This window comes from Pseudonaja textilis, chromosome Z (assembly GCF_049901715.1).
Source record: "Pseudonaja textilis isolate UNSWEBS1 chromosome Z, rPseTex1.2, whole genome shotgun sequence".
NCBI lineage: Eukaryota > Metazoa > Chordata > Lepidosauria > Squamata > Elapidae > Pseudonaja > Pseudonaja textilis.
In genome coordinates this window covers 19,165,911-19,183,934 of record NC_142008.1, presented here as the reverse complement: position 1 = coordinate 19,183,934, position 18,024 = coordinate 19,165,911, and the positions used below count along the sequence as shown (strand labels likewise).

The following is an 18,024-nucleotide window of genomic DNA, read 5'->3' as shown; positions in this document are numbered from 1 at the left end:
GGTCTTTTTAATCTAATGATTGGTATTTAATACAGGCATCTAGTGGAAACCACAATGCATCAAGATTCATTTTTTTCCATCCCCAACAACCTGTGCCTTCAGTTTTCTTAAGCTTTCAGAAGAAAACCAGGATACAAATCTAATAAACAAATAAAAGCTGCTATAATTTTTACTGAAGTGGAATCATTATTACAGTGTGTAAAGTATTTTGGTAATGAAGTCAGACCACCATTATCAAAATCATATTTAAATAGGAAGTGTGGGCACATGTAATACTGAAGGGAAAAAAGTTAAAAATCAGCTAAATTTCTTTGCTCTAATTAAGTCTTCATTACATAGTACAATTTAGTGATATTTGCATTTAGATAGCTAAGTCAAGTTTGAAAAGAGGGGGAGGAAAATCTAGGTATGAATGAAATAAATAACGAAACAAATCTTATCATGAAGATCTGAATAATTTACTTCAACTTTCAGATTCGTGTAAAATTTTATTCTATAGATATTAGGCTTTATTTTGCATTGGATACTTTTAATATAAATACAGTATCTTCAACATATAAGGAATCAAATCTATGATGCTTGCCAATATTGCTAACAGCTATCTTGTCTGGAAAACACATTGGGACAATATAACAAATCTGGATACAATAGAATTACACATAAATGCATCTGAATGTCCCACCTTGCAATTTCTGTAGCCATAAATTATCCATTTGTGATTCATTTGGAGTTACCATACTACCTAAATATGGTACATTGCTTCTTTTAGCCAAGATAAGCTGCAAAGAGAAATTTAAAAGAATGGATGGATTTACTTTAGATGATCCAGACATGTTAATTATATAGAAGTTATAATAAGCACATGGGTAGTGTGCAGCTGTTAGTAATATTTATGATAAAGGTTCACATGCCAGAAGGCTTGCTTCGTTGTTAGAATATGGCCTGCTTGTCCCCATTACTGATGGGCATGAAGTATGAACTGAGAAAACGTACAATATAAACTCCCTCTATTTACAAAGCCTTACCTCAATATCATACGAGTCCAGATTCTTTACGAAACTGATTTGCCATGCCTTATGATCATGATACTGCCAGTGATTCCACACTTCTTTTTGTACTTAATTGCATTCTTCCATATGTACTTTGTGGCAATCACCACCACATGGCATTAAATAAAATGGTTTCATTTTATCAGCATCCGAACAATCCTGATCCCACTTTACATTAATCATGAATGCCTAAATAAATACACCATAAGAATTGTTCTAATAAATCTTGAATAGCTTATTATAAAACAGCCTTCAACTGTCCATTTCTTCTGATTAATGTACAATTCATTAGAACATCATGAGCAATTTGATCTTCCTGAAATGGGGGAAATTTTAGCTTATGTTTTTTTCCCTATTAGTAGTTACCAGTCCCATGTTTTCATTTAAAACAAGTTTCTTATTACACTGAGAAATTTCCATAGCATTGGCCATTGTTTTGTTTGTTATCTATTTGAAAATCAAGTACAGTAACTAAAAAATGTTAAAAACACAGGGATGAACATGAGACCATGAAGAGTCCCAAATGTAATAACAAGAAACATTATCTTAAAGCAAGTCCTAAAGACATATGTGGTTGCCATAGAGAGAACGGAAATTCCTACAAGGGTGGAGGCAGATGCCTGCACAACTGGGTAACCCAGATGGAAAAGAGCATCTATTGCCTTTTCACGTGCACTGATTTTACTATTGGAAACATAGGCATAAGATATGTGAGCGGAATAGTCTACAGAAAATCCTATGCAAATAACAAGATTGATCATAGATATGGAATCAAGATTCACATGCCAAAAGGCCATGTAACCAGACACACCTACAATCACAGAGCCAATAGTAAAAGTTACCCACAAAGAACAAACAGGACTGGGAATCAGCAGCAAAGAAATAATTAACATGGCCCCAGCTGCAATCAGAACATTTTGGATGGTATTTTGATTTATAACAAGGTACTGATCAAAGTGTATAAAAGCTGGATGATAAACCATTAGGGATATCTTACAATACTTAGCAAAACGTCTTAGCTGCTTTAAAAGATTTTTCTCATGCAGTGAATTTTTAACATTTATGGTCTGTATAAAGAACCGAGAAGCTATTATTTCTTTTGCACTGATATTAATATTCCACTGAGAATTGGGATCTATTTTGAATAGAGCAGGTAAATTTGTAATGAATACATCATGATCATTTAAATCTAGAGACATGTTTTTAGCAACTTTTTCATAAATTCTTAGCCACGACTCTGAAAAATTCTTTTCCACATAGTATGAATTTTCTAAAACATTCATACAGTTATCAAGATCTGTACGAACAGATTCATTCCAATACTCTATACTTTCAGTAACTATTACCATAACCCTTGGACCATATGTTGAAAGATACTGATCTTCAAGGTTGTAGTATGGAATGATATAAGAATCATCAGTTGCTACGTTTCGAAGATCTATGCCCTCTTGAAGTGCAAAGCATCCGAGTAAACTAGTTGCTAGGTATGTGACATATAACACTACCACAAACACCTTAGTCCAGGTTTGCATAAGGAAGGGACCATAATACTTTCTGAAGAAAGAATTCATGGGATGTTCAATCTCAGTTCCAGTTGTTTCATCATAAAGTCCTCCTGTGCAACATCGGTTATACATATGGCCCCGGGAATCCTGGGGCTCTGAAAACACTTTCATGAATGTCAGCCAATGCCTGTTACTTTTTTCTCTTCTACCATTTAGAGCTAGAACAGCCCCAAGAAATGTCAGGTTGTATAAATAGCAAAAAATGAAAGCCGTTCCTGTATAGATACAAAATGATCTAATTGATGGAAAAGAAGTTGCAATTCCAATGTAGAAAGCTAAAACATCTGTCATAGTTGTGATAGTAACTGATACAGCTGCTTCTGAATAAGTGGTAGCCATCCGGTCTGTGACACTATCCTTTACTTTTGTGTGCTGCCAACATGATACCAGGATGAACATATCATCAACACCAATTCCTGTATAATGGTAGAAAGAGGAGTCAGTTTTCACATGACATAAAAAGAGCAAATTACACAAGGCACATGATCAGCAACTCATATTTTTTTAATATAACAAATCCTGAGACACATCAACCTGTTTGAGATAAATTCAACAGGTCCAGTATTTTCACTTGGTGCAGAAAAGAAAACAATTTGAGTGGTTATCTAGTTATAGGGAAGAAAATATTTCATACCCAAAAAGGTCCTGTTTCGTTTATATGCCATTACGTGATACAGACAAAAACAATGCCCAGGAAAGTACAGATAGTCCTCAATTTACAAACACAATTGAGTCCAAAATTTCTGTTGTTAAGGGAAGACATTTGTTAAATGAATTTTGCTCCATTTTCCTTCTATGCCACAGTTGTTAAATAAATCACTGCAGTTAAGTTGGTAATACAGTTGTTAAGCAAATCTGGATTCTCCATTGACTTTGCTTATCGGAAAGTCACAAAAGGTGATCACATGACTCCAGGACACTCTAATTGTCATAACTATGAGTTAGCTGCCAAATGTCTGAAATTTGATCATGTGACCATGGGAATGCTGCAATAGTTGCAGGTGTGAAAAATGGTCATGTCATGTCACTTTTTAAAGTACCATAATAACTTTGAATAGTCATGAAATGTAAGTGGAGGACTACCTGTATGAACAGGCAGAAATACTCCTCAGATACTGTGATTTGAAACCATTTTTGTGTTACTGAGATGATAGCAGGATAAATATGTGATGAAACCAAAATTGAGAATAGCAAAACAGATTCAGTTCATTTGTGTGAAGCAGAAAAATATCAGAGAAACTGAATAAATATTTAATGTTATTTATACCTAGCTTTCAAAGCAATATATAAAGACAAAATAATTATTGTTCTATATTTTGCAAAGAATCAGAAAGACTAGATGAGTGTTACATAAACTGTAGTTCTATTAATGCATACTACTGATTAGACTTAGGTGTGAGGCACCTATTTTTCCCTCTAGCTGTCACTGACTGGTAATTTGATGAATGAATGAATGAATTCTTTATTGGCCAAGTGTGATTAGACACACCAGGAATTTGTCTTGGTGTATATGCTCCCAGTGTACATAAAAAGAAAAGATACATTTATCAAGAATCATAAGGTACAACACTTAATATAGTCATAGGGTACAAATAGGCAATCAAATCATACTAGGAAACAGTCAATATAAATCATAAGGACACAAGCAACAAAGTTACAGGCATACAGTCACAAGTGGGAGGAGATGGGTGATAGGAATGATGAGAAGATTAATAGTAATAGTAATGCAGACTTAGTAAATAGTTGAACAGTGTTGTGGGAATTATTTGTTTAGCAGTGATGGTGTTCAGGAAAAAACTGTTCTTGTGTCTAGTTGGATCAGTGGTGGGATTCAAAAATTTTTACTACTGGTTCTGTGGGCATGGCAGGGGAAGGATACTGTAAAATCTCCAGTCAGAGGTGGTATTTGCTGGTTCTCCAAACTACTCAAAATTTCTGCTACTGGTTCTCCAGAACTGGTCAGAACCTGCTGAATACTACCTCTGAGTTGGATGTCTTATGTCATCTCATTTGGAGATGACATAAGTAACTGTTCGAATTAATAAACATATACAGAGTAACTATATAACTAAGTTATATAATTAGAATAAATGAAATACAACTTATTTTTTAACCTGGGTCATGCACTTATTTCTGTTTGCCTTTTACTGAAGTTCAAGAAAAATTACAAATTACACTTGGGTATGCATAATATCATAAAATCCTATGGTTCTTTTGAATATAATTGAATAGAAGTCAAACAACATATATAACTAATCTGAATACAATTTGTTATTGAAGAAAAAAAATCTATTACAATAGTGAAAAAATTAAGAAAAGAAAAATTTGGATCAAAGTAATGGATGACGAAGGTGGAAATGGTATGGCCTGAAGTAAATGTTAATGGTACAGATGAGAAAAAGACCAGACTTTGTGGTAGTCAAAAAAATAAGAAATTACCAGTGTGGTAGAATTCATGAGAACAGAGATGTTCACAGAAGTGTGTATAGGTGAGCTCAAAAGGGATTATATTATGTCAGGGAAAAATATTTTTCACATATAAGATTGTAACCTTAAGCTACTCTTAGAATGAGCTTCAGAGAAATCTAGAACATCTGTCAGAACTATCAGTTTATTTTCATAGTCATAATGTACACTGAAGATGGTATTTAATTTTGTTGTACAAGTTGCAATGACAATAAAGTAAACTAAAACTAAACTAAGGAGAAGTATAATTGGGAGAGATGGAACTTTTAGCCCATATGTATCTGTTGAAAACTCAAAGGAAGATATATATTTATTACCTACCAAGTATAAGAAATGGCGAATTTGCAGCTGTGATGACAAATGGCACCCCATAAAACAGCAATAATCCAAAACTGCTGATCACAGATAAGCCTGCTGAAAAAACTCCAAAAAATGCAACCCAGAGTTTTGTTCGGACACAATCTAGCCTATAAAAAGGATGGAGAATAGTTGAGCACTATAGGTTCTGAAGTTCATTCTGTATTTCTAATATCTTCCAAACAAAGAATTCACATGCAGGTATTAAATATTTAAAAAAACTGCAGAACTTGTAAATTGCAGAAATATACTTAATTTTAGAAATGGACATTTGTATTCTCAAAAACATCAAGTCACTTAAAGTAATGGAGGTATTTCATTAAATTATTTGTAGGCTCTAGTGTGTATAATAAGCATTTGCTCTTCAGATCATGTAAGAACTCACAGATACTGTATCTCTGACATTATTTCCATGCATAGAATTCACACAATTTCATATTTCACATAGGTTTGTGGTACAGCCAACTTATTAATATTATACAGGTGAAACTTGAAAAATTAGAATATTGTGCAAAATTTCAGTAATGCAACTTAAAAGGTGAAATTAATACTGTATATGAGATAGGCTCATTACATGCAAAGCAAGTTAGTTCAAGCCGTGATTTGTCATAATGGAGGTGATTATGGCTTATAGCTCATGAAAATCTGAAATCCACAATCTCAGAAAATTACATTACATGCAATCAATAAAACAAGGATTGTACATAGAACAATATCGGACTTCTGAAAGTATAAGCATGCATATGTACTCAGTACTTGGCTTGGGCCCCTTTTGCAGCAATTACTGCCTCAATCCAGTGTGGCAAGGAAGCTATCAGGCTGTGGCACTGCTGAGGTGTTATGGAAGACCAGGATGCTTCAATAGCAGCCTTCAGCTCTTCTGCATTGTTTGGTCTCATGTCTCTCATCTTTCTCTTGCAATGCCCCATAGATTCTCTATGGGGTTCAGGGTCAGGCGAGTTTGCTGGCCAATCAAGCACAGTAATCCCACGGTCATGGAACCAGGTTTTGGTGCTTTGGGCAGTGTGAGCAGGTGCCAAGTCCTGCTGGAAAACGAAGTCAGAATCCCCATAAAGCTCAACTGCGGAAGGAAGCATGAAGTGCTCCAAAATCTCCTGGTAGACGGCTGCATTGACCCTGGACTTAATGAAGCACAGTGGACCAACACCAGCAGATGACATGGCTCCCCAAATCAACAAAGACTGTGGAAACTTCACACTGGACTTCAAGCATCTTGCAGTGTGTGCCTCTCCATTCTTCCTCCAGATTTTGGGCCCCTGGTTTCCAAATGAGATGCAAAAGTTGCTCTCATTAGAAAAGAGGACCTTGGGCCACTGAGCAACAGACCAGTTCTGTTTTTCTTTAGCCCAGGTAAAATGCTTCTGACATTGTTTGCTGTTCAGGAGCGGCTTGGCAAGAGGAATACAACATTTGAAGCCCATGTCCAGGATCCGTCTGTGTGTGGTGGCTCTTGATGCACTGACTCCAGCCTCAGTCCACTCCTTGTGAAAGTCCCCAACACTTTCTGGCCCTTACCTGACAATCCTCTCCAGGCTGCGGTCATCCCTGCTGCTTGTGCACCTTTTTCTTCCACACTTTTCCCTTCCACATAACTTTCTATTAATGTGCTTTGATACAGCACTTTGGGAACATCTAACTTTTTTTGCAATTACCTTTTGAGGCTTTTCCGCCTTATAGAGGGTGTCTGTGGTGGTTTTCTGCACAACTGTCAGATCAGCAGTCTTTCCCATGATTGTGGTTCCTACTGAACCAGACTGAGAGACCATGTAAAGGCTCAGGAACCCTTTCCAGATGTTATGGCTTAATTAGCTGATTAGAGTGGGACACTTTGAATCTTGAATATTGAATCTCTTCACAGTATTATAATTTTCTGAGATTGTGGATTTGGGGTTTTCATGAGCTGTAAGCCATAATCATCTCAATTATGACACATCATGGCTTGAACTATCTTGCTTTGCATATAATGAGTCTATCTCATATATTAAGTTCACCTTTTAAGTTGCATTACTGAAATAAATGAACTTTTGCACGATATTCTAATTTTCCGAGTTTTACCTGTACATCCACTGTGACTGTTCTCTTGATAAGAGGAAGTAACGGCTGACTACATTCAAAAATATGGGTGTGTATTTGGGACCAAACATTAATTTCAATGGGACCAACTTTTAAGCATATCTATGTACTGACAATATATATTTCACCCATCTGTAACAATTCCAAAAGTAAATTCTTGTGGGGAAATGTAAAAAAAACAACCATTTTTATCCCAAAAGATGAACTGAAAGTTCTTTCTTTGACTCACATTAAATGAAAGAGGAAAGAATCCAAAAACCAGTAAGTAAGTGTTAACCACATGACATGTGTTGGGGAAACAGAATCTTTTTTAAGGGCACTGTGTAAACTAGAAAAACAAATAAATACAAACTGTTTGTAAGTAGATTTGCAACTTTATGTTATTATAGCCAGTAGCAAACATAATTTTTATCTTTACCATAAATGTAGTTTTTACTTTCACATTTCTTGGTTTATTTTACCTAGTGGGGCTAACAGTTTCCTTCAGTGCCTGTCATTCATTACTCAATTATGTCACATCATATTCTGCTTCCTTTCATAATCTGGCCAGAAATCTAAGAAAAGAGCTATGATTTCATTCCTTGGGATTGGGATAGGTTAGAATTAGGATTGGAAATATACTTCATTTGCCTGTGCATAATTTTTCTTCCTATTTTTAACAAGCATACCTGCTATTTAACAGACAAACTAGGTCATGCAATAATTGCACCAATTGATGCAGTCCTACTGTTTATAATTATAAACATTACTAGGGAATACTGTAAGTCTTTAGAGGAAAAAGAATTATGTACTGTTAAGGCTGCATCCTGTGTAGTTCCTTGGGAGTAAGTTACAGGTAATCCTAGACTTACAACAGTTCACCTAGTGATGACATTGAAAAAAGTGGCTTATAAAATTTTTTCACACTTATGATTGTTGCAGCATCCCCAATGATTTACATGTGGATGCTTGACAACTGACTCACATTTATGATGGTTGCAGTGTCCCGGGATCATGTGATCTCCTTTTGCAACCTCTGATAAGCAAAGTCAATGGGGAAATCAGATTCACTTAATAAGTATTACTAATTTAACAACTGAAATGATTCACTTAACAAATGTGGCAAGAAAAGTCATAAAATGTTTTAAAAGTCATTTAAAATATTTCTCACTTAGCAACATAAATTTTGGGCTCGATTAGTTCAGAACTACCTGTATATTGATTTCTATTTTTGACTGACTTTATTTCTAAGTAGTCATGCAGCACATTAGACTGTACTGGCAGGACATTTTATTTTATTAGCCATACAGGTAGTTCCTGACTTACAACTGGTCACTTAATGACCTTTAAAAGTTATGAGGAACCTCCTAAAAGTCCTTATGGCCTGTTTTAAAATTATGATGATGCATCCCCCCTACAGTTATGTGATTGCTTTTGGGGAGTTTAGCAACAGCTCATCTTTATGGTTGTTTGTAACATCCAGCAGTCATGTGACTGCAATTTATGACATGTTTTCTTGGTTTCCAATGTTTATTTCCAGTTTCTGGCAACAAAACTTACTGGAAAAAAACAAATTTGCTTAATAACTGCAGCACTTGCTTACAACTAACATGTTCATTTAACAAACATGGTATGTTAATGACTGCAGCAAAAAATATTTTAAAAAAATCAGATTTGGTCATGTGATGCCTCAACTTATGTCCATAATTCCAGGCTCAATTATTATTGTAAGTCAAGATCTACCTCTACTATTGAAAAATGTTAATGGAAAGTGTATTCTTTTCTCCCAAAACAAGTGCAATTTGATAGTTTTTGCATTTCTTTTTTTATATAGCTGCTTACCTACAGTAATATCATTTGATGTTTATGTATACTTATTTGTTACATTTATTTCCTACCTATCTTGCCATGTGTGTATGTTGGTATGTAGATATACTTTTTGGAATATGAAAACTTTTTATTCTATAAGAAAAATATATAAAGTTAAATAAGAACAGGTGAGGGAAAATTTACCTTGTACATGAAATAATTGAGAATGCTATCGTTAAAAGATATGCGATGGAGACCAATGGGATCACACCCTTAGCAAGGTTTTCAAATTCATTCTGTCTTGACAATGAGGTAAAATAGGCTACCTGCCAGGTTAAAGGGGGAAGGAGAGAGAGGGAAGACAACCTTTTAATTATTTTACCTTAAAATGTATTTTATTTGATCTATTTAAAAACAGGCTGAGATAAAAGTATTTTCATTATTATCCAGTTTTTGTATGCTTTAACATATATATTACAAAGACAAGTTAATGGAAATTTTTACAAGTAGTCTTTGACTCAAAACAACTGGAATGGAATTTTCATCTTGAAATGATGAGGTTAAGCATCTTGGTTGCTATTGTTAGCCAAATTAACCGACTTGTTATTAACCATTAGGTGGCAGGCCAAGTCAAAGGGGAAAGCTGGCAGGAAGTTGTAAGTTCCAAATAGCTTGCAGCCAGGTAAGTGGTTGTGGCTGGATAGGGGCTACATATGGAAAAGGTTCAGGGAAGGTGCTAAGAAGGTATGGCAAAATTTGGGAAGGTTACATTAGGGTATTGAGAGGGGCACAGCAAGGGCTGGAAAAGGTACATGGGGGTGCAGGAGAGATGCAGCGAAGCTTGGAAACATTGTACAAGAGGATTCAGTGAGGCTGGGAAGGATTAGTGGGAAGAACAGCAAGGGTAAGAGAAAGTACACAAGAGAGATGTGAAAAGACTTGGGGAGGGTATGTAGGAATATGTGAAGATGTGAGGAAAGTGTGGCAAGTCTCCGGAAGGGTGTGCAAGGTATGTAGAAGACAAAGCAAGAGTTAGAGAGGGTGCCTGAGGATGGCACAGCAAGAATCGGGGAGTCTGAGAGTGCCAAGGTTGCACAAGGTTGTCTGATGGGCCAATGTGGCACAGCGACAGAAAAGCTGGGAAGGGTATGTGATAGGAAAGCTTTACCTAACTACTTCCCAGTCCTCTTCCCCATTGATTTTCTAGAGAAGCCAGAAGGGAAGGTCACAAATGGCAATCACATGATTGTAAGGCACTGCAACTGGTAGTAAGATCACAATCTTGCAAGGCACTACAACTGGCAGTAAGATCACAATTGTGGGAGTGTCAGAATCCAGCATTTCTTCATTTCTGTTTCAACTTTAAATGATTGCTGGACAAATGATAATTAAATTAAGGTCTACCTGTAAAATTCTATAGCAAAAAATGCTATAGAAGTGTACGTTCCAGCATAACCCTGGAACACCTCAAGCAATTTCAACCAAACATGGTACACAAATGACTTACCCTCTGGAAAAAAAATACTGTGGGGGTAAGACACTACTAACAACCTTCTGTGTGTGTGACTGTGTGTGTGTTCCAGCATAACTCTGGAATGCTTGGGCTGCTGAAATGAAAAAGAATGAATTATGAATTATAGTGTCAAATAATAGTACTTTTGACAGTGATCGTGTGCATTCTGGATTCAAGTGCTGTTAAGATACAGCCTGTTGTGCCTTAAAATGGCTTCTACTGTATAGCACAGTGGAGTTGTCATGATAACAGCTTCACAATACTCCCAAGGGGGCTCCCTCTGGTAAGGGGGATTGGTTCTTAAAAACAACAACAAACATCATAGGCCCACAACTTCAAGCAAAGAGTACAAGTTGTTGGGGGAAGTGCCTGCTAATGCAGATAATCACCTCAAAGGCCGTTGGCCAGGACAATTAGGTCTCTAATTCTCACCACAATGGTAGAGGTAACAGGCCCAGGCCCAAGTGCCTTTTTCTTACATTTACTTTATTGTATTCCATAATAATATATTTCATTACTGACCCCAGCCTAGTTGAAAATTACAGACCAATCTCTTTATACTGCGTCACCTGTAAAGTCATGGAATCAATTATTAACCAATCCATCATCCTCCACTTAGAAACAAACAACCTACTCTCTAATAAACAATTTGGTTTTAGGAAAAAACTATCATGTAATCTGCAACTTTTACACTGCAAAAACATATGGACTACAAAACTCGATCAGGGCAAAGCAATAGATGCAATCTACATAGACCTCTGTAAAACCTTTGATTCAGTGATTCACAACAAACTACTCCTAAAACACCACTGTTGACAGGTACAGAATTTGATAGGACGCTCCCAATTTTGACCATTTGTTGTCTGTTTGACAGGAATGCTTCTATCCAATTATGCAGGTGTCCAGAGATACCGTAAGATTTTAGTTTAGTTTAGTAGGCAGAGACAGATATAATAGCTGAATGAGGATAGTTTAATCCTGCAAAATAAAGCTGATGAAGTTGCTGTAGATATAAGGATAATATAAATTTAATTATGAATAAAAGAGCTAACTTTTAAATCAGAAGCATGAATTGATGTCATCCAGACCAATCTTTTGGACCTCCGGGACCACCAAACTCATAATTTAAAATCCCAGGGACACTAACTGGTTCTGTGGGCATGGCCTAATTTGTGGGTGTGGCTTGGTGGTCATGTGACTGGCTGGGCATGGCTTGTATGTAAATATTATAAATATTTATATTTATATAAATATTGAATTTTGTATTAAAAAAACAACTTTTACCCAAAATCAGGCAAAGCAGGCAGGCAGATTGAGTTTCTCACAGAATCAGAATCATTCAGAGATCTATCTGCCATCAGCTAGCTCAATCTGTCACATAAAATTTGCTTGCAAGCAAACTCATAAAATTTGCTAGCAAGCAAACTCACAAAATTAACTCACAACACACCATGTATGTAAATATTGAATTTTTTATTTTAAAAAAGAGCAACTTTTACCCAAAATCAGGCAAAGCAGACAGGCAGATTGAGTTGCTCACATAATCATTCAGTGATCTATCTATCTGCCATCGGCTAGCTCAGTCTGTCACATAAAATTTGCTTGTCATGAGTCTGCACTGAATCATAGAACCTTCAGTCCTAAGGGAGGTTTGGCTGTGCTTAAAAGCAGAGCCAAAGATCTAAAGACTAGCTAGAAAGCAAGAAATCCAAATATTTCCTGCTTCCTAGCTAATCTAAATCTCCTGCCACAGCAGAACAGCTGATGGTCGGAAAAAGGAAAAATAGCAATTTAGCAGGCAGGTTTGCGAGGTAAGGAGTGAGTGGGCGGGGAGGGTTCCCACAGGCCATGTGGGCGGCGCAGCTTTGTGTTTCTGAGCAACCTGAATTAATTGCTTTGCCGGGGGTGCTCTGTGGGTGAGATTTCTCTGCAGCCTACCAAAATTTCCTCACAGACCACCAGTGGGCCACGGCCCACCGATTGGCAACCACTGATCCAGACTATTGTGCACAGACAGATGACAATTACATTTATGCTCTAGCAAATAGTGAAAATGAAAGGATTTGGAGTAAACATTAATAAATACTGGATGACACTCAGAGTTAAGTATTGGGAGAAATTGTATTCTCTTAAATGGAATTGATGAAGGAGAGAAAACACAAAAGAAATGACTGGGCCATTTGGAAATCTAAGAATGAATGAGGATTTGTAAATTATATGCTTAGAAAAAAAAGTTCTTTGGAAAATATGGTTTAAGCATACAGGTAGTCTTCAATTTATGACCACAACTTGGACTCGAGTTGGTAGTGGTAAGTGTTGTAGTTGTTAAATTAATCATCACATGACAGGATCTAATTTTATGACCATTTTCTTGTAAACAAATTACCACAGTGGTTAAGTGAATCAGATGGTTGTTAAGTGAATGAATCACATAGTTATTAAGTAAACCCAGCTTTCTCAACTGATTTTGTTTGTTGGATGGTTGCAAATTGTAATTATGTGACAAGATGCTGCAACCATTGTAAATTCAAGTTGGTTGAAAAGTACTGACTTGTGAACATATGACTATGGGGGTGATGTGATGGATATAAGTTTGAGGGCTATTTCCTTTTTGTCTTAATTGCGGTTCTTGTCTCTTCCTCCCTCATTATTTCTACCTACTATATGTAAGTTAAATAGTGCTCTTAATAAAGTAGCTGTGTAAAGACTACATCTGTACATGACAATTGGAAGAGTGCTCTTATTATCCTTCTATAGCATTAGGTCAGTCAAGAGATGTACGGATGTTGACTTTCATCAGCTCATTGAGAAATATATGAATGTGAGAAAGTTTAGATGAAGCATATGATAGACTGAATGATGGAACATTCAAAAAAAGGGGGGGGGGAACAGGCCCATGAAACTACAGATCAATCATCCTGACATAAATACCTGGAAAGATCCTGGGAAAGATAATCAAGCAACAGATCTGTGAAAACCTAAAAGCAAGCAAATGAGAAGGCAACATAAGTTTGCCAAACAAATCTTATTTCATTATTTGACAAAGTAACTAAATTAGTGGAGCAGTGAAATGCAGTGAACATAGTATAATTGGATTTCAGTAAGGCATTTGATGAAATAGAACAGATCTCCTTAATAAGTTAGAAAAATGTGGGATAGACAGCATCACCAATAGATGGATTTGTAATTGGCTGACAAATCACAGTCAACACATAGCCCTTACTGGAATTACATCTACATGGAGGAAAGTAAGAAGTGGAGTACCCCAAAGTTCTGTTTTAGGTCCATTACTCTTCAATATCTTCATAAATAACTAACTCGATACCTGTGCTTCGCTACAAAACTATGTCGTCAAGCTTAGTTTTTGAGGAGGAAAATAAGGGGGAAAAATTCTGCCTCTGCCTATCAGCATCCATCGGTATTCATCTGGCTAGCTTCCTGTCAGTGTGTGAGAGAGTTGAGGGTCATTTTGAAACTGAAATAGTATTTGCTGTATGAACAAGGAGACAACAAGGAGACAACAAGGAGCCTGGGTGTGGCTTAGTTCAACTGTTCTGTACTAAAGTTGTGCGGTGCTGTGAAAGTAAACTGAAACAAACTCCTCCCCTCTGCTTATGTTTTGCATTTGGAACAGATTTCTTTTCAGGTGGGGAGGGAGTGTAGAACTCCTTAGCATCAGAATGTGTTAATAATAATATACAAAATACTAATGCTCTGATGGTCATTTCAAAAAATCCTTTCTTAGTGAGCACCTAGAAGCCAAGAGGAACATACATGCCAAATTTCAAGTTTTTAGGCTTTATGGTTCTGGAGATGTTGTGATGATGCGTGAGTGGTATTTCACTTTTATATATATAGACTTAGATGGGGGAATAAAAGGGGAACATCAATTTGTAGGCAATACTAAGCTGACAGGAATAGCCAACACATTAAATAATAGGTTCAAGATTTAGATGGCTCTTGACAGACTTGAACACTGTGCCCTATCCAACAAAATTAAATTCAATGTAGAGAAAAGTAAGGTCTTACACTCAGGAAAGAAAAACCAAAAATACAAGTACAGATTAGGTGAAACCTGGCTCAATAGCAGTAACTGCAAGATGAATCTTAGAATCATAGTGGACAGTCATTTAAATATGAGCTAGCAGTGTGCAGCAGCAGCCAAAAAAGCCAATGCAATCCTAGGATGTCCCAAAGGTGCTTTTTTCAAGAGGCAACTGGATTTTCTTGTTTTTCTTTAAAGACGTTTCACTTCATCCAAGAAGCTTTTTCAGGATCCTAGGATGCATTAACAGAGGAATAGAATCAAGATCACATGAAGTACTAATACTGTTTTACCAATCCTTAGCAAGATCTCACTTGAAATTGGTTTGTCTAGTCTAGTGAAAAGAAGAACTAGGGGTGACATGATAGTAGTGGTCCAATATTTGAAGCGCTGTCACAAAGAAAGGGACATCAATCTATTTTCCAAAGCATCCCAAAACAGAAGAAACAATGGATGGAAACTAATCAAAGAAAAATCCAATCTAGAACTAAGGATAACTTTTTTGACTGGGAGAACAACTAACCAGTGGAATGGCTTGCCTTTTGAAATTGTGGGTGTCACTGGAGGCTTTTAAGAAGAGATTGGACAGTCATGTCTATGAAATTGTATATAGTCTCCTGCTTGAGCAGGAGGTTGGAGTAGAAGATCTCCAAGGTCCCTTCCAACAATGATATTCTATGTTTCTAAAACTTGTATAAATAGAATGTTGTTTGGCTGCTGAATGCTGGAATTATTAAAATAAGGCATTAAATTAAATTTTAAATTAATGGAATGCTTAAGATTAAATGGAATAGTGAATATATGACATTAAGCAGAGAATATAATAAAGATGTTGCTGTTGCTTTGGTAAAAGTTTCATATATTGATCAGGTATGCAGAGGAGTGAAAGTCTGTCTTCTTTTGGAGGAGTGTAGATCGCTTTACTATTTGGATAACATTCTCTTTACTATTACTTTACATCTCTTTACTATTTGGTAAGCAACATTCCCATCAGTATGAGAAGTTGTTCTCCAAGAACCAGCTTTAAAGAAATGAGTGCTAAGATTATTTAATTATACAGGGCAATAAATGGAATAAAACTACAAAAAAGCATGAAGAAAAAGTGAATAGGCCAAATCAAGCCAAGTGAATGGCTGGAGAGGCCAAGAAACTTTGCAAGAGACTGAGGAGATCTCAAAAACTGAGGTGAGGAGTTTACAAAACTGTTCTATGAAAGTGATGCTGTAGGCAAGGGAGCTTTGCAAGAATATTGCTTAGGGGCTATTAAGTGTTTTCCATAACCTGCACATACTCAAAAAAGATAGGCAGGTTTCATCTGAAATGAAAGATGGGGGAAATGTTGAAAATAATATTTCCTAATTCAGCCCTACCTTGAGAACGGTAAGGTTCAGGGCGCCCAGCATTAGGGGGATGCGCTCCAGAAAGGCCTCCAGCCAGAGGGTGCTGGCCTCCCGTTTCAAGGGGTTATCCTCCTGCAGGAAATAGATGAGGCGCACGGCTTGGGCCTCGAGAAGTGGGCGCCTAGGTTCATTGCCTGGGCCCAGCAGGACGCCCCCAAAGAAGAAGCCCAGGAACACCCGGTCGCGGAAAAGCGGGAAGGTTAAATTGGGCAGTAACACCTCGATGTAGGCCGGGTTGTCGTGGATGAGGCTCAGGATCGGGTTGGGGCTGAGGCAGTAGTCGTGGCTGCGCGCACAAAGCCGATCGAAGGAGAGCCCCGCCGCCTGGATGCCTCGCACCGCCCGGTCTAGCTTCAGCAGCTCGGCGAAAGCCCGCCGCGTCAGCACCGAGTCTTGGTATTGGGACGCCACGGCGATTAAAGTGGCATAAGCGCCCTCGGTGCTCAGTCTTTCCGGGGAGAAGTGATGGGCGTCATCGGCTTGAAAGTACTTCTGCACGAAACTTCGCTCGATTTTGGCGGGGCCTTCGATGGGCGTGAATTGCTCCTCCAGGTCGTTCGGTTGGCGGCTAGGTAAGAAGATGAAGCCAACTGAGAGGACAGCCGAAAGCACCAGAGGCACCAGGAGATAAGGCCACGGGTGGGTGCCTACGGAGGCACCTAAGGCACGGAGGGCGCGCGAGAGGGGCTCCTGGAGGCAGTCAGTGCGGTAAAAACGAACCGCCATCGCCATCTCGGTCCTTCCCACTCAGAGCCCGGGCGCTGTCGTTTCCGCGCCTCGCCGCCTTCTCCCGCCCTCTGGTTGAGCGACCGTTATTCGCGGGACCCGAGTACATTCCATTGGGCGCGGTTGCCCTCGCGCTCGTGAATAAGCGGGTTTGCGAGGCCTTTGGGAGAAGGAGCCTGTAGCCCAGTCTGCTCCCTGCTTAGGTGGTTCTTGTACAAATACCATATTTTCCCTAGCGAATTCCCGCAGATGCAGGGCCCGCTTTTCTTATATACAAATACCGTGTAGGTTTAAATTCCCCAGGCAAGGGAATCTTTTAACTTCTGCTCCTCCATCACTTCGATCCTCTGGCCACCTGGAAAAAATTCATACTTCAGTGACACTGATTGTAGGACAGTCACTATTATGAATAACGTTTTTGTCCTGGGCTGAAGTATAAAGCAGTGTTTTTTTAAAATGTGTCTTAAGAAGAGTGGTGTTCCACAAGGCCCTTTTTCAGCGGCCTGCGAAATTAAAATGATTTGCCAGCCTGTTGCAAAATAATATAACATTTAAAATACAATCAATCAATTTCAAGAAATGGCATCAAATGCATTAATTTTAATTTTTAAAAATGTTTACCAAATTAAAGAAAAATAAAAGTTAAGAAATATTGGTATAAATATTACTTCTGTGGTCAAAAGTACTTGTATTCATTGGAGAAGTGAATTCAGTGTATTCAGTGGAAAGTGGAGAAAAAACATACCTTTGCAAGGTGGCACAATGAGAGAAATCCCAATCTCAAAAGTTTTAGCAGGAAAAACAAGGTACAGCAGAAGGAAATTATGTTATATTTCATTTTTTACTGCAGGAAATAAGCATGGAATTATATCTAGCAAAGTGTTTCTTGGAAAAAAATCTATGTACCTTCCCCTTTCTAGTTTTCTCTCTTCATATTAAAAAAAAAACACCCTCTCCCTTGAATACTGAAGATGTTCAATCTGTTTAGAAACTCACTGAGATATAGGGGGCTTTTCTGCTC

At 37.6% G+C, this 18,024-nt stretch overlaps 1 protein-coding gene across 3 annotated transcripts; it reads right to left on the bottom strand.

Moving 5' to 3' along the window:
* Window positions 1-392: 392 nt before the first annotated feature.
* Window positions 393-17,613, bottom strand: PTCHD3 (patched domain containing 3). Of its 3 annotated transcripts, none has more exons than XM_087918454.1 (2): window positions 16,248-17,613; window positions 393-3,030 (listed from the first exon to the last, which is right to left on the bottom strand). In XM_087918454.1, the coding sequence occupies exons 1-2, from the start codon at window positions 17,007-17,009 to the stop codon at window positions 2,974-2,976; spliced, it is 819 nt and encodes a 272-aa protein (XP_087774580.1). In that variant the 5' UTR covers window positions 17,010-17,613; the 3' UTR covers window positions 393-2,973. The 3 variants fall into 3 exon arrangements, with proteins under 3 accessions (XP_087774580.1, XP_087774579.1, XP_087774581.1); XM_087918453.1 differs by lacking the exon at window positions 16,248-17,613 and adding an exon at window positions 5,402-5,601; XM_087918455.1 differs by lacking the exon at window positions 393-3,030 and adding an exon at window positions 5,405-5,491.
* Between the last annotated feature and the right edge of the window lie 411 nt (window positions 17,614-18,024).

Excerpts from the sequence above, each read along its gene's own strand:
- PTCHD3 (XM_087918453.1), bottom strand. The coding sequence starts at position 3,013 with ATGTTCATCCTGGTATCATGTTGGCAGCACACAAAAGTAAAGGATAGT.